At 36.3% G+C, this 16,051-nt stretch overlaps 1 protein-coding gene across 7 annotated transcripts in view; it reads left to right on the top strand.

Annotated features, from left to right (window-relative positions):
* Positions 1-16,051, top strand: part of TLL1 (tolloid like 1) — a 250,564-nt gene that overhangs the window by 168,465 nt on the left and 66,048 nt on the right. For 6 of the 7 annotated variants that reach the window (XM_003944192.3, XM_074396755.1, XM_074396754.1 and 3 more), the window contains 2 exons: positions 2,034-2,150; positions 3,431-3,576. In XM_003944192.3, coding sequence (XP_003944241.1) covers positions 2,034-2,150; positions 3,431-3,576 — 263 coding nt within the window. Of the gene's footprint in view, positions 1-2,033; positions 2,151-3,430; positions 3,577-10,136; positions 10,318-16,051 lie in introns of those variants that run through there. The other variant, XM_074396759.1, reaches the window with a different exon arrangement.

Genomic DNA, 16,051 nt, shown 5'->3' with positions numbered 1-16,051 from the left:
TAGCAAATATATATAATATAATATATATATGTTATATATATTAGCAAATATATATTATATATATTAGCAAATATATATATATTATATATATAAAGCAAAACACATGAATACACAATATATATATATATATATAAAGTGTTTTGCTTTCGTTTTGTTGCTAAGCCAGTAGTATAAGCTATTAGGTACATGTTTGGTAGCTGGCTTCCTATGTGAAGCATATCAGCTCTTACTGTAGACATCACAATTTTGCTTCTCAGAGAGCTTTTTGTGGCTGAGAAGAGACACTTGGAGTTTGTCTTAAGTTGTAGCTTAGATTTGGTGCTCATGAAAGTCTGTTGCCAACGTTTAACCACAGACCACACTATTAACTTGCACAGGCAGTTTACTGTTACCCTCTGTTTTACTTAAAGGTGAGAGCTGTTCGGAGCATGCAAACATCTACTCTATATTGATCCTTTTTGAGAGGGCGACTTTTTCTTTATTTTTAGAAGTAGTTTCTCCCAGTTGTGTTGATGAACTGTATAGCATTTTTAAGATCTAAAACCTACTGAATGGGCACAATTGTATTAAAACTGACAGCATCCATAGTAATTCCAAGAGATATGTAGAAATGTTTAAAAATAAACAATTGAACTAATTTGGTAAGTCAGGTTAAATAAACCATTGTCTTCTACATTTACTTTCTTAGCCTGTGCATACATATGTAAAAAATTGCATTTTTTACATATGTATGCACAGGCCAAAGAAAAAATATTTCTTTAAACTCATATTGGAGAAACAAATCTAGAGCTAAAATTCTGAAAAACACCTCTTTTTAGGCACCATCAGCATTACATGGCTTAGGGTATAATGGCTGACCAGAGTGACACAGTGTAATCATGGGTTTAGTGTGAAAATCTTTCCCTACTGTATCTTCCAAGACTGTGCTCCAAGAAGTGCAGCACTTAGATTGGTGGCATCAGAATCATCCAGAAAGTTGTTAGAATTATAGAAAATTGGGTCCCACTCTATATTCTCTGAATTAGGGTTTGCATTTTAATAGATTTCCTAGAAATTCAGGTGTACACTACAGTTTAAAACACACTGCTCTGTATTACCTGCCTCTAATTCACTTTGTAATTTAGGAAACTATATCTTCACCTGTTAGCTGTTACGAGGAACCTGCTTTATGCAAATTGGCTACCATTTTTCATACACTAAAACTATGTATGCCCTTTCCAGAGACACATAAAAATGGATAACATGGTAATATGTTTGTAGAATTATTGCATGTGCTTTTTGTCATATTTAAGCATTTTGTGATCATGTGAAAGCTTAGAGCATAAAGGCAGACATAGCATAAATATTTGTGGAAAGAAGAGGAAGAAAGGAAGGAATGACAGATAATTATATTCATTTGTTGTAATTCATATTTATAGATACAGAATTAGAAGAAATTAGAGCTCATGCTCAAGTCTTCTGATAGTATTTGTTATTTTGCCTATAACACTACATATTACAGCTTTGTAGAAGAGATGGAATGTTCAGGTACAGAAGATATTAAGAGTAGCCTCAGGGTTTTCCTCAGGAGTTATTATTGAACCTGGCTGAATAAAGACTCCACTTTGAGAGCACGTTCTTAACCAAGTCATTTCCTGCTGTTGGCCAGGCTGACAATTTGAAACTACTTTCTTAGGATGACTTGCACCTTTTTCTGTTCCCTGTTAAATAATATTCCCCACTTTGATGCATCATTTGATCTTTTTCAAATACTGTTTTTGAGGAACCATCTTACTTCTATAGATGGTAATGATACTGACATCACTCAGTTACTTTGAGGCTGATGGTCAAATACTTTCTAAATAGATAAGAAGATATTGTTTTGTTGATCTACCATTAGTAAGTAAATATTAAGACCCAGTTGTGGCTGCAATCACTTGGAATAGAAATGTGAACTAAGTCAGTGTTTACATATTATTTGTGACTAGTATGAAAAGAAAGTAGACTATAGAGTCCTACTTAGGAGTTTCTCTTTATTCTTTTATTTCTTTTAGGTAGATTCTGTGGGGACAAAGTACCTGAAGTTCTTACTTCTACAGACAGCAGAATGTGGATTGAGTTTCGTAGCAGCAGTAATTGGGTAGGAAAAGGCTTTGCAGCTGTCTATGAAGGCAAGTCACATTGGATTTTGGAGAGTAGTTCATCTTATATCTCAACAGAAATGTCCATTTCTTCATTTCATTACAATGACATTGTAACCATATTTTTAAATTATGAATTTTTCTGAGTCTGTATTTTAATATTCATACAGATAATTTTAATAAAAATACTCAGTAAATTTAAATTGTGAGAAAAACCTGTTTTCTGGTATCAGTGACATAGTAATATCTGAATGTGCTCAGGATGCGTGGGGAAAAAAGCAATTGGTACAAGCACTCTTAAAGTTTCATTGTTTCATGATAGTTTTTAAATGTTATGAAGAAATTATCATTTTCTATTGTACTGATTTTCTGTCTGTTTGGTCCCTGTATTCCTGAAATACTTTTTATTAGAGGAAATTGCACAGAAAGTAATTGTGCCGATTTCTGGGCCATGCTTTGTCTAAATAAGAGAGTCAGCATTTGAGGAAGGACTTACTAAATGCTTTGTTTTATGCTTCTCTAAAACAATAAACTGGCATTGTGTTTTCTTGGCTTTAAAACAAGCTCCTTTCTTGCCAGGTTGTGGGTGGAGGAGACACTTCCTAGTACAGCAATTTAAGTAATTTTGAAGACAGAAGATTTCTGCTTCCTTTAAACTTTTAAGTAAACTGAAGCATTTTGTTTTAAGGATTAACTACCTAGCAGTGAAGAGGATTATTTAGAGGGAGATACAGACACTGCACACACAACACTAACTCACTGCCACAGCCCCAGTGAAGTCTGTTCGGGATGAATTCTGTTTCTGATGAGTTATTTTACCTGCATTCGAAAGGCCAAAGGAAGCAACTCAGAGAATCACATAACAAACTCAGAGAGAATAATTTCACAAAGCCACTAAAAATTTTTTTTTAAATTGTATTTTATGTTTTGGGGTACATGTGAAGAACATGCAAGATTGTTGCATAGGTACACACATGGCAGTGTGATTTGTTGCCTTCCTCTCCTTCAACTATATCTGACATTTCTCCCCATGCTATCTCTCCCCACCTCCCCACCCACCCCTGGTTTTTGTTAAGACAGGATTACAAACTATCTATTCCTTGGACATTATCTGATATTGGTAGTTATTTGACTAGTTTCTTTTTTTAAAATCTTATAAATATCTGCTACATTACACCAGTCAACTTTGATTTTTATTGACTGGTCTTTACATACTGAGCTACAGGAGCTGAACTTAAATTTTAACATAGAAGACAATGAAAACGAAATGGCATGTCTAGGCTTAGTTATTTGTTTTTTGCTTTCTTTAGCCATCTGTGGAGGTGAGATACGTAAAAATGAAGGACAGATTCAGTCTCCTAATTATCCTGATGACTATCGCCCGATGAAAGAATGTGTGTGGAAAATAACAGTGTCTGAGGGCTACCACGTCGGACTGACCTTTCAGTCCTTTGAGGTAAAGTCTTCCTGGTGCATACTCTCCATAAACGACAATGGCATTTAAGAGAATCCTTATTAAATCAGCAAAGAAACAGAGAATCCACTTTTTAATCAGCAAAGAAGTAAAGGATCACTCATAAAATGCAACATCAAGAGCAAAAGGTTTTGTTTTTCTTCTTTCCTAGTTTGCAGACATTTTCAGGAAGATTAAAGCAAGTTTACATTACCTGTCCTATTTGAATTAGAATGTTTGAAGTACTGACAATAGTTTCTTTCAACAAATGCACAGGCTTATTTCACAAGACTGCTGAGAAGGTCCATTAAGTAACAGAACTTTTGTTTCTCATCTAAATTAAGAGATAAAAATGTAGATAGTCTTTTTTGTAAGAAGAACAAAATATTTTTCACCTTTTTTACCATTACACAGATAATTGCTTATATCAAAAATACGAATTTTAAATGCTCTTATGAATTTTCAACTTCCTTAAAAATATTTGTCAGGGAGATCAGCAGCATCGTTGTGTTATTAGATGAAGAGCCAGAAGAAACAAAAGCTAATCAGAATTTTTGGATCAAAGTCCGGGTCCAAAACTACCAAATTGGCTCATGAACCATTTTTATGGGATGAGCGGTACTGAGTTAAGGATTTAAAACCAAGAAATAGAGTAATGTGTCAGAAATTCCAGAGTATGTTTAAATCAAAGGGTCAGTCTAGAAATTGAGAGCCCAAGCTGAAGTGGAGAGGAACGATGAGATGCTGGTGGTAGGTCCTAACAAGACTTGGAAATTTAGATATGTGATTGGAGATGGAGTCTTTACTGATTAGAAGACTAATTCACTAAGTGATCAGAAGGCAGTAATGACCCTTATTACTTAGTGGGTAGTGATGAGCACTAGGAGCACTAACTGCCTACTGAGGACAGTGACCATGGTCATGGTCGTATGTCTGTAGGATAGCAGGAGCACCAGGAGGATCCAGGCATTACCAGTAAACCCAGATAATCTCTCATCCTCATCTGCAAGCCTGTGTGTTCTGTTTCTTTAGTACTTGTCTCTGTCCCCTTGCATGTACCATTTAACTTCCCAGACAGATTTCTGTTTATTGCCAAAAAATATATACTTTCTACTTTAATCATTATGTTATTTTTTATGCTCCTGACCATTTTTTTTTTTCATTCTTGGAAACTTTGGTTCTGCCATTGTTTGATTGACAGTTGAACTTTGTTATTTTAATGGGTTAATAAGTTTGCAAATACTGTTCAAATAGACCAGTTTATTGTTGATAGTGAACTAAAAATGAGTAGAAAAATTTCACCCATGATTTGGACAAAAAGGTTCATAAACATTATCTACCCAGTGTCTGTATTTGCTGTGTTTTGTGATATTTCAAGAATTAAGAGATTAACTGTCTTTTAATATGTAATTCAGTTTTTTGTGGAGTTCTATTATAGATGTGATGCCAGAAAATGCATTTATTCCATCAACTTGAAAACTGATGCATGACATTGCTAGCTTAGTTGATTTGCAATTTTTTAAAAAATTTATCAATGCAATAGCAGTGATATTATTCAAAAATAAGATAGCATAAGGACAAATGGAAAAGATTTGCATCTTAGGCACTTAGAACCATACCTGACACATAGCAGTCACTTAATAAGTACTTGCTTACTGAGTAAATCAGTGATTATTATGCTTAATGACCTGGGAGAAGTCATGTCGTAGGATGGCTGACAGTACATTTTATTTATTGTCTCTAGTTTTCTGTCTTATCTTCATATTCCTTTATTCCTTTATGTTTCTGCCTCCCTCATGTTTTGATATCTGATAGACCTCTCATCTTTAAATGGCTAAACCAGAATCATTGGTTATTTTGTCTTACTCACTAAACCCACTCTTATTTAATTTATTTCAGCATGATTTCAGTACTTTTTCTCAACACTTATCCAACAAAAATCATTAATTCTACCTTTTCTCTTAAGTCCTTCAGCCAGTCTATCAGCATATTTCAGTTGCTTTGTCTTCAAACTATACCCCATACACAATGACTTTACACCACCGTTTCCACCATCCTCCCTTTGCTTGGAACACATAGTGAGAGCCTCAGGCTTCTACTCTTGCTCTGCATATCCCATTCTTCACCTCACAACCAGAGAGATGCTTTTATAATGTATTACGACACTGTTCTACTTACAGGGAGTTTCAGTCACACCTAAAATAATAATCTGGACTCCGTTATCATGGGCCACGACACTTGTGATTTGGTCTTTGGCTCCTTCTTACTCCCTCTGTGTCAGCTCTTCTCACCCTCTTATTCTTCCTCAGAAACACCAAGCTCACTCCCACATCACAGCATTTGCCACTGATGTTCCTCTGCCCTAGGTCTTTGCTTTTATGCTATTACTTTATTTGGATCTCCTTAATTACTGCCTTCTTAAAAAGTTCTTGTCTGATAACACTACTTAAAATATTTTCTGACCTATAATTATCTCTAAATCATCACTCTGTTTTATTTTTAGTTAATTGCACTTCCAACTACTGGAATTTATACAGATCTGTTTATCTACATGTATATTATCTGTCTCTCTCACTAGAATATGACCACTAGTGGGTTGGGATCTTACCTGTGTGGCTGGTCATTGTATTTTTAGCAACATTGTTTGTGAGATTAATGTTTGGTAATAGATGAGATAAATGGATGGATGGATTATAGGTAAGTCAGTGTATGAATGTGTGATGTTTGGTGGCTGGAAATGAATATATTCTTTCTTTATTAAAGGCATGTAAGTTTCCATGGAGAGGGAAACAAGTCTGGATATATAAAAAAGATTTAGATTATGGAGTACCTGGCATGCTGAATTTAGACTGAATTTAGACTAGAGATGCTGAGTGTCAAGAAATTCACCAGTAACAGTATTTAAAGGTGCCCAATAAACATCTAAACCTTCTAGATAAGGAAACTGAGTTTATAACATTAACCTAGTATCACACAGGTGAGAGTTAAAAGAGCATCAAAACACAGGTACATTTGGTTCTGATTTTATTTGCACATTTGCCGACTCAGTAAAATTTTAGAAGCCTAAAATTAATATTTGCAGTACTTTCTAGGTCCCTCACAGATGTGTACAGAGCAGCAAATTTTGAGTCACCGAATGTGCCTATTGCCAGCTGGGATGTGCCTTACTGAGCAAATACGTGTGTCAGATTACTCTCGTTCAGACATGTATGCACACATAGTGCTGTTGGGTGAGAGTTTAGAATTAATAAATGGACAACCTGTATTAATGCTTCTTTAAACAGAAACATATAAAACAAAATGTTGTGACTAGACTCTCACAGGAACCCTAACCCTAGGAGCAATGAATCAGTACTTGCTAGTTCAGTATTCTGGGCAACTTAATAGATGTAACTAGTGTGAATATAAAAAATCAGCTTTATATATTTTCTTATTTGTTCTAATAACCATTAGGTGGTTGTTTAATTTAGTCAGTTATCTGTTTATATCAATTTATTTTTGTTCACATACGTTTTCAATATGTATATTACATGTTTTATATATATTTATGCTCAAAATATATAATTAAAATGTCCTCATAAATTTCCAATATTCTGTGATTTTGCCTGACAAAGTGTAGTTTTTGTCACTGATTCTAGTCTTTGCCTTTATTAAAAAACAGTTTATATTTTTGTTTATTATTCTTTTGTTTTCTTTTTTTTTTTTTTTTTTTTGAGATGGGGTCTCATTCTGTTGCCCAGGTTGGAGTGCCAGTGGTGCCATCTTGACTCACTGTAACCTCTGCCTTCCGGATTGAAGTGATTCTCCTGCCTCAGCCTCCTGAGTAGCTGGGACTACAGGTGCATGCCACTGTGCCTGGCTAATTTTTTGTATTTTTGGTAGAGACAGGGTTTCACTGTGTTAGCTAGGATGATCTCTATATTCTGACCCCATGATCCGCCCACCTCAGCCTCCCAAAGTGCTGGGATTACAGGCTGATCCGTTGTGCCCTGCCTTGTTTATTATGCTTTATGTTACTGTATTCCTCTTCAGATATAAAGACCATTAAGAAAAACTTGTCCATCATGCTGTTGAAATCTACTTTAAAGAACTTTTTAGCTAATGACTACCCTAAAGAACTACTCTAAAAACTAAAGAATCTCTTAGTCATCATTCACGCTTCTATGTGAATTTATGCCACGGCTTTACATTTGCCAGTGCCATTTGCATTTTCTTGAAAGTGCAGAAACAAAGTCTACACACATTTGCCAATGAATTTCAGGAATCTCTGAGCAGGAAGGAACATTATTTGTCGGGTAATAGAATCTTGATGCTTCTATAATTATACCATTTGGGAAGTGCTATTGTGTCTGGATGTTTGTATCTACCCAAACTTTATATGGTTAAATACTAATTCCGAAGGTGATGGTATTAGCGTGGAGTCTTTGGGAAATGATCAGTCATGAGAGTGGAGCCCTTATGGATGCAATCAGTGCTCCTATAAAAGAGGCCTAGGGGCCAGGCATGGTGGTGCATGCCTGTAATCCCAGAACTCTGAGAGGCCGTGTTGGGTGGATCACCTGAGATCAGGAGTTCAAGACCAGCCTGGCCAACAGCATGGTGAAATCCCGTCTCTACTAAAAACACAAAATTAGTTGGGTGTGGTGGTGCATACCTGTAATCCCAACTACTCAGGAGGCTGGGGCAGGGGAATCATTTGAATCTGGGAGGCAGAGTTTGCAGTGACCCGAGATTGTGCCATTGTACTCTAGCCTGGGCAACAAGTGTGACACTCTGTCTCAAAAACAAACAAACAAACAAACAAACAAATAAATAAATAAATAAAAGAATAAAAGAAGCCCAGGGAGCTTCTTCCATGTGAGGGCAAAATGAAAAGTCACCACCTCTGAAGAGGGCCCTCACCAGACACGTAATCTGCTAGTGCCTTAACCTTGAACTTCCAAAGTTGAAAACTATGAGAAATAAATTTCAGTTGTTTGTAAGCCACGCAATCTATGATATTTTCTCATAGCATCTGGAATGGACTAATACAGGAAGCTTTCTCTCCTCTGATAGTTATTGGATACATTGTTTCTTAAGACCAGTCTACTGAAGTGAGTTTGTATATGAATAAAGATCCCCTCTGAAAGTAATTTGGAAAGCTAGTTCTCTATTTAGCAGCAGCATCATTTGCAAAGAAGCTTCTAGTACTATTACTTAATTTGAGAACTTTCAGTAAGCAGAAATACAAAAGAGAGAAAGTTTGGAAGACTGGAAATGTTTACAGTAACAACTTCCAAGGGATGTCAACAAAGCAAAAAAGAAGTGAAATAAACTTGGAGCTTACTTTTGTTTAAGTTGAAATTCCCACATACATTAGTTCAAGTGATATTAAGTTTAAGGTACTTGTCAACATTACTACACATTCTGATTTGGTGCTATGTTCCTTATGAAAACCAGAGCTGATTAGTATTCTTAACCATCACAACTGCAAGCTGAAACATTCTAAATTATGCACATAGGTTTTTATCTTGGTACTTGGTAGATTGCTTGTGTAAAAGTAATTCTTTAAATCCTTTAAATATTTTTTTATTAATTTATGATAAGTAAACTAGTCTTTGTGAATTAACTAAAAGCTGAGATAAGGAGGTTTTAATTAGTTAAGGATTTCTTGCTTGCCATGTACTATTTTTGGGAGCTTAGCTAAGAATATATTTTGATAATGACTACAAAACAGAAGAGTTATGTAGCTCTTCATTAATTATGATCTAGGCTATCATAGTATCTGAAAGATTAGCACTTGTTAGTGTCAATAAACTTGCACAACTTTACACAAATATAGCACTCTGATTGAAACCAAGTCCTGGGTCTGTACATTTATGTCACCAGGTCTAGTAGTAAAGAGAAGCATCAGTATTCTATTTATATAATATTGCGGCTTTCAATTCTTTCTTTTCGTAACTGTCTTCTCTCGTACGTTCTTATTGTTTAATCATTATGTGTCAGCCAGTCAGAGTCATGTCTGTTTAATTCACCACTGTTCACATACTGTCAAGTGAATATTATTTGGCCATAGCATGTTTTCAATAAAATTATTAAATTCATGAGTAATCAAAAAACACTTGTATCATGAAGAGAAAAATGAAGTGGCAGCAGTTACATAAACCATTCATGTGAAAATAAACTTGAGGAAGACCTACGATGTTCTTTTAACCTGTTTGAATTATTTTTGAGCTGTAATTATTTATGTGTTATGTCAACTTAATATACATATTACTGCTAATAAACATTACTAAATAAATAATAGAATTTATCTAAATCACCTTTTTATTTTGCATTTCTTTTGTTTATACTGTTATTTCCTAGATTTTACTGCATCTTTTTCATTAGAAAAATTAATTTTATTTTTTTTAAATATATCTGCTCTTTATCATTTATGGTATACTTTGAATATAAATATGTATAATTAAAAATATCATCTTACTGTTATTACATGCTACCAAACAAACCTAGACAGACATCATGTATGCCACAGAAAATTTATCAAAATGATAATTCCATTCCTATACTAATATTTTTTTCAGATTGCATGATACACAAGAGGCATTATACACAAGCTCTCTGCTTTTCTTCTATCAGCAGTTGAATAACATTTCTAGGCTATTGAGCAAATTTAATGTGCCAGGCATATGAACAAACTCATTTAATGATCACATCCATTCTAGGAGATAAGTAATTTTATTTATTTATTTATTTATTTTCATTTTTGAGTTTTTTTAATTGCATTTTAGGTTTTGGGGTACATGTGAATAACATGCAAGATTGTTGCATAGGTACACACATGGCAGTGTGATTTGCTGCCTTCCTCCCCTTCACCTACATCTGACATTTCTCCCGATGCTATCTCTCCCCACCTCCCCACCCCCTCATCCCTCCCTCATTTCCCCCCAACAGACCCCAGTGCGTAGTGCTCCCCGCCCTGTGTCCATGTGTTCTCATTGTTCAACACCCGCCTATGAGTGAAAACATGCGGTGTTTGATTTTCTGCTCTTGTTTCAGTTTGCTGAGAATGATGCTTTCCAGGTTCATCCATGTCCCTACAAAGGACACGAACTCTTCTTTTTTGATGGCTGCATGATATTCCTTGGTGTATATGTACCACATTTTTCTTGTCTAGTCTATCATCGATGGACATTTGGGTTGGTTCCAGGTCTTTGCTATTGTAAACAGTGCTGCTATGAACATTCGTGTACATGTGTCCTTATAGTAGAATGATTTATAATCCTTTGGATATATACCCAGTAATGGGACTGCTGGGTCAAATGAAATTTCTATTTCTAGCTCCTTAAGGAATCGCCACACTGTCTTCCACAATGGTTGAACTAATTTACATTCCCACCAACAGTGTAAACGTGTTCCTATTTCTCCACATCCTCTCCAGCATCTGTTATCTCCAGATATTTTAATGATTGCCATTCTAACTGGCGATGGTATCTAAATGTAGTTTTGATGTGCATTTCTCTAATGACCAGTGATGATGAGCATTTATTCATATGTTTGTTGGCCTCCTGTATGTCTTCTTTTGTAAAGTGTCTGTTCATATCCTTAACCCACTTTTGATTGGGCCTGTTTGTTTTTTTTCTTGTAGATCTGTTTTAGTTCTTTGTAAATTCTGGATATCAGCGCCTTGTCAGATGGGTAGACTGCAAAAATTTTTTCCCATTATGTTGGTTGCCAATTCATTTTAATGACTTTTTTTTTTGTTTTTTTGTTTTTTGTTTTTTTGTGTGTTTTGCCGTGCAGAAGCTGTGGAGTCTGATTAGGCCCCATTTGTCTATTTTGGCTTTTGTTGCCAGTGATTTTGGTGTTTTGGTCATGAAGACTTTGCCTATGCTTATGTCTTGAACAGTTTTGCCTAGATTTTCTTCTAGGGTTTTTATGGTGTTAGGTCTTATGTTTAAGTCTTTAATCCATCTGGAGTTAATTTTAGTGTAAGGTGTCAGGAAGGGGTCCTGTTTCTGCTTTCTGCACATGGCTAGCCAGTTTTCCTGAAACCATTTATTAAAAAGGGAATCCTTTCCCCATTGCTTGTTTTTGTCAGGTTTGTCAAAGATTGGATGGTTGTAGATATATTGTGTTTCCTCTGAGACCTCTGTTCTGTTCCATTGGTCTATATCTCTGTTTTGGTACCAGTACCATGCTGTTTTGATTACTGTAGCCTTGTAGTATAGTCTGAAGTTTGGTAGTGTGATGCCTCCTGCTTTGTTCTTTTTGCTTAGAATTGACTTGGCTATGTGGGCTCTCTTTTGGTTTCTTATGAAGTTTAAGCTGCTTTTTCCAGTTCTGTGAAGAAGGTAATTGGTAACTTGATGGGAATAGCATTAACCTGTAAATTACTTTGGGCAGTATGGCCATATTCATGATATTGATTCTTCCTAGCTATGAACACGGAATGTTTCTACATCTGTTTGTGTTCTCTCTTATTTTGTTGAGCACTGGCTTGTAATTGTCCTTGAAGAGGTCCTTTACATTCCTTGTTAATTGTATTCCTAGATATTTTATTCTCTTAGTAGCAATTGTGAATGGCAGTTTATTCTTGATTTGGCTGTCTTTAAGTCTGTTACGGGTGTATAGGAATGCTTGTGATTTTGCATGTTGATTTTGTATCCTGAGACTGCGCTGAAGTTGCTTATCAGTTTCACAAGTTTTTGGGCTGAGACGATGGGGTCTTCTAGATATACAATCACATCATCTGCAAATAAAGACAATTTGATTTCCTCCTTTCCTATTTGAATACACTTTATTTCTTTTTCTTGCCTGATTGCTCTGGCTAGAACTTCCAGTACTGTATTGAATAGGAGTGGTGAGAGAGGGCATCCTTGTCTAGTTCCAGATTTCAAAGGTAATACTTCCAGTTTTTGCCCATTCATTATGATATTGGCTGTTGGTTTGTCATAAATAGTTTTTATTATTTTGAGATACTTACCATCAATACCTAGTTTATTGAGGGTTTTTAGCATAAAGGGCTGTTGAATTTTGTCAAAGGCCTTCTCTGCATCAATTAAGATAACATTGTGTTTTTTGTCTTTGGCTCTGTTTATGTGGTGAATTACATTTATGGACTTGCGTATGTTGAACCAGCCTTGCATCCCTGGGACGAATCCTACTTGATCATGGTGGATAAGCTTTTTGATATTCTGTTGCAACCAGCTTGCCAGTATTTTATTGAAGATTTTTGCATCTATATTCATCATGGATATTGGCCTGAAGTTTTCTTTTCTTTTTGAGTCTTTGCCAGGTTTTGGTATCAGGATGATGTTGGTCTCATATAATGATTTGGGAAGGATTCCCTCTTTTTGGATTATTTGGAATAGTTTCAGAAGGAATGGTACCAGCTCTTCTTTGTATGTCTGGTAGAATTCAGCTGTGAACCCATCTGGACCTGGGCTATTTTGGGGTGGTAGGCTCTTTATTGCTGCCTCAACGTCAGACCTTGTTTTTGGTCTATTTAGGGTTTCAACTTCTTCCTGGTTTAGGCATAGGAGGATGCAAATGTCCAGGAATTTATCCATTTCTTCCAGGTTTACTAGTTTGTGTGCATAGAGTTGTTTGTAATAATCTCTGATCATGGTTTGAATTTCTGTGGAATCTGTGGTGATATCACCTTTATCGTTTTTTATTGCATCTTTTCTTTTTATTAATCTGGCTAGTGGTCTGTCTATTTTGTTGACCTTTTCAAAAAACCAGCTCCTGGCTTTATTGATTTTTTGAAGAGTTTTTTGTGTCTCTGTCTCCTTCAGTTCTGCTCTGATCTTAGTTATTTCTTGTCTTCTGATAGGCTTTGCGTTTGTTTTTTTTTTTTGTTTTTTTTTTTTGTTTGTTTTGTTTTTGTTTTGTTTTGTTTTGTTTTGTTTTATCTTGCTTCTCTAGCTCTTTCCATTTTGATGATATGGTGTCAATTTTAGATCTCTCCTTTCTTCTCATGTGGGCACTCATTGCTATATATTTTCCTCTAGAGACTGCTTTAAATGTGTCCCAGAGATTCTGGTATGTTGTGTCTTCATTCTTATTGGTTTCGAAGAACATCTTTATTTCTCCCTTCATTTCATTGTTTATCCAGTCCACATTCAAGAGCAAGTTGTTCAGCTTCCATGAAGCTGTGCGGTCCTGAGTTAGTTTCTGCATTTTGAGTTCTAACTCGATTGCACTGTGGTCTGAGAGACTGTTTGTTATGATTTCCATTCTTTTGCATTTGCTGAGGAGTGATTTATTGCCAATTAGGTGGTCAATTTTAGAGTAGGTGTGATGTGGTGCTGAGAAGAATGTATAGTCTGTGGATTTGGGGTGGAGAGTTCTGTAAATGTTTATTAGGTTTGCTTGTTTCAGGTCTGAGTTCAGGTCCTGGGTATCCTTGTTAATTTTCTCTCTGGTTGTTCTGTCTAATATTGACAATGGGGTGTTAAAATCTCCCACTATTTTTGTGTAGGAGTCTAAGTCTCTTTGTAAGTCATTAAGAATTTGCCTTATGTATCTGGGTGCTCCTGTATTGGGTGCACATATATTTAGAATCATTACCTCTTCTTATTGCAGTGATCCTTTTACCATTATGTAATGTCCTTCTTTGTCTCTTTTTATATTTGTTGATTTAAAGTCTATTTTATCAGATAGGAGAATTACAACTCCTGCTTTTTTTTGCTGTCTATATGCTTGGTAAATCTTCCTCCATTCCTTTATTTTGAGCCTTTGTGTATCCTTGCATGTGAGATGGGTTTACTGGATACAGCACACTGATGGGTTTTGGCTTTTTATCCAATTTGCCAGTCTGTGTCTTTTGATTGGGGCATTTAGTCCATTGACATTTAGGGATAGTGTTGTTATGTGTGAATTTGATACTGTCATTTTGATGCTAGCTGGCTGTTTTGTTCATTAGTTGGTGCAGATTCTTGATTGTGTTGATGCTCTTTACCATTTGGTATGTTTTTGGAGTGGCTGGTACTGGTTGTTCCTTTATATGTGTAGAGCCTCTTTCAGGAGCTCTTGTAGAGCAGGTCTGGTGGTGATGAAATCTCTGAGTACTTGCTTGTTTGGAAAGGATTTTATTTTTCCTTCACTTATGAAGCTTAGTTTGGCTGGATAGGGGATTCTGGGTTGAAAGTTCTTTTCTTTAAGGATGTTGAATATTGGCCCCCAATCTCTTCTGGCTTGTAGGGTTTCTGCAGAGAGATCTGCTGTGAGTCTAATGGGCTTCCCTTTGTGGGTAACCCGACCTTTCTCTCTGGCTGCCCTTAGCATTTTCTCTTTCATTTCAACCCTGGTGAATCTGACGATTATGTGCCTTGGGGTTGCTCTTCTTGAGGAATATCTTTGTGGTGGTCTCTGTATTACCTGGACTTGAATATTGGCCTGCCTTGCTAGGTTGGGGTAGTTTTCCTGGATAATATCCTGAAGAGTATTTTCCAGCTTGGATTCATTCTTTCTGTCACATTCAGGTACACCTATCAAACGTAGATTAGGTCTTTTCACATAGTGCCACATTTCTTGAAGATTTTGTTCATTCCTTTTTGCCCTTTTTTCTCTGTTCTTGCCTTCTCCTTTTATTTCATTGAGTTCGTCTTTGACCTCTGATATCCTTTATTCTGCTTGGTCAATTCAGCTGTTGAAACTTGTGCATGCTTCTAGAAGTTCTCGTGTTGTGTTTTTCAGCTCCATCAATTCACTTATATTCTTCTCTATGTTGTCCATTCTCGTTAGCATTTCGTCAAATGCTTTTTCAACGTTCTTAGTTTCTTTGCATTGGGTTAGAACATGTTCTTTTAGCTCACTCTAGTTTCTTATTACCCACCTTCTGACGTCTGATTCTGTCATTTCATCACACTCCTTGTACATCCGGTCTTGTTCCTTTGCTGGTGAGGAGTTGTGATTCCTTTTAGGAGGAGACATGTTCTGGTTTTGGGAGTTTTCATTCCTTTTGCACTGGTTTCTTCCCATCTTTGTGGGTTTATCCACCTGTTGTCTTTGTAGTTACTGTCTTTCAGATTGGGTCTCTGAGTGAGCTTCCAGTTTGTGGATGCTGAATTTACTTCTTTTTCTTAGCTTTCCTTCTAACAGTCTGGCCCCTCTGCTGTAGGACTGCTGAGGTCCACTCCAGGCCCTGCTTGCCTGGGGATCAGCTGCAGTAGCTGCAGAACAGTAAGGGTTGCTACCAGTTTCCTCTTCTGCTCTTTGTCCCAAAAGAATGCCTGCCAACTATCAATCTGTTCTCTCCTTTATGAGGTGACTCTTTGGATCTATGTGGTCAGGGAGCTGCTTGAGGAGACAGTCTGTCTTTTATTGGGGCTCAAGTCCTGATCTGTGAGCTCCATTGTTCATTCAGAGTTGCTGGGCATGTAAGTTTAGGTCTGCTGCAACAGAACTCATAAACTCCCTGTCCCCCCCACCCTCCCCAGTTGCTCTGTCCCAGGGAGTTAGGGCTTTACTTATGAGTTTCCGTTGTGCTGCT

Source organism: Saimiri boliviensis, chromosome 3 (genome assembly GCF_048565385.1).
Source record: "Saimiri boliviensis isolate mSaiBol1 chromosome 3, mSaiBol1.pri, whole genome shotgun sequence".
NCBI classification, from domain to species: domain Eukaryota; kingdom Metazoa; phylum Chordata; class Mammalia; order Primates; family Cebidae; genus Saimiri; species Saimiri boliviensis.
The sequence above is the reverse complement of the archived record's forward strand: the minus strand, read 5'-3'. Positions and strand labels throughout refer to the sequence as shown.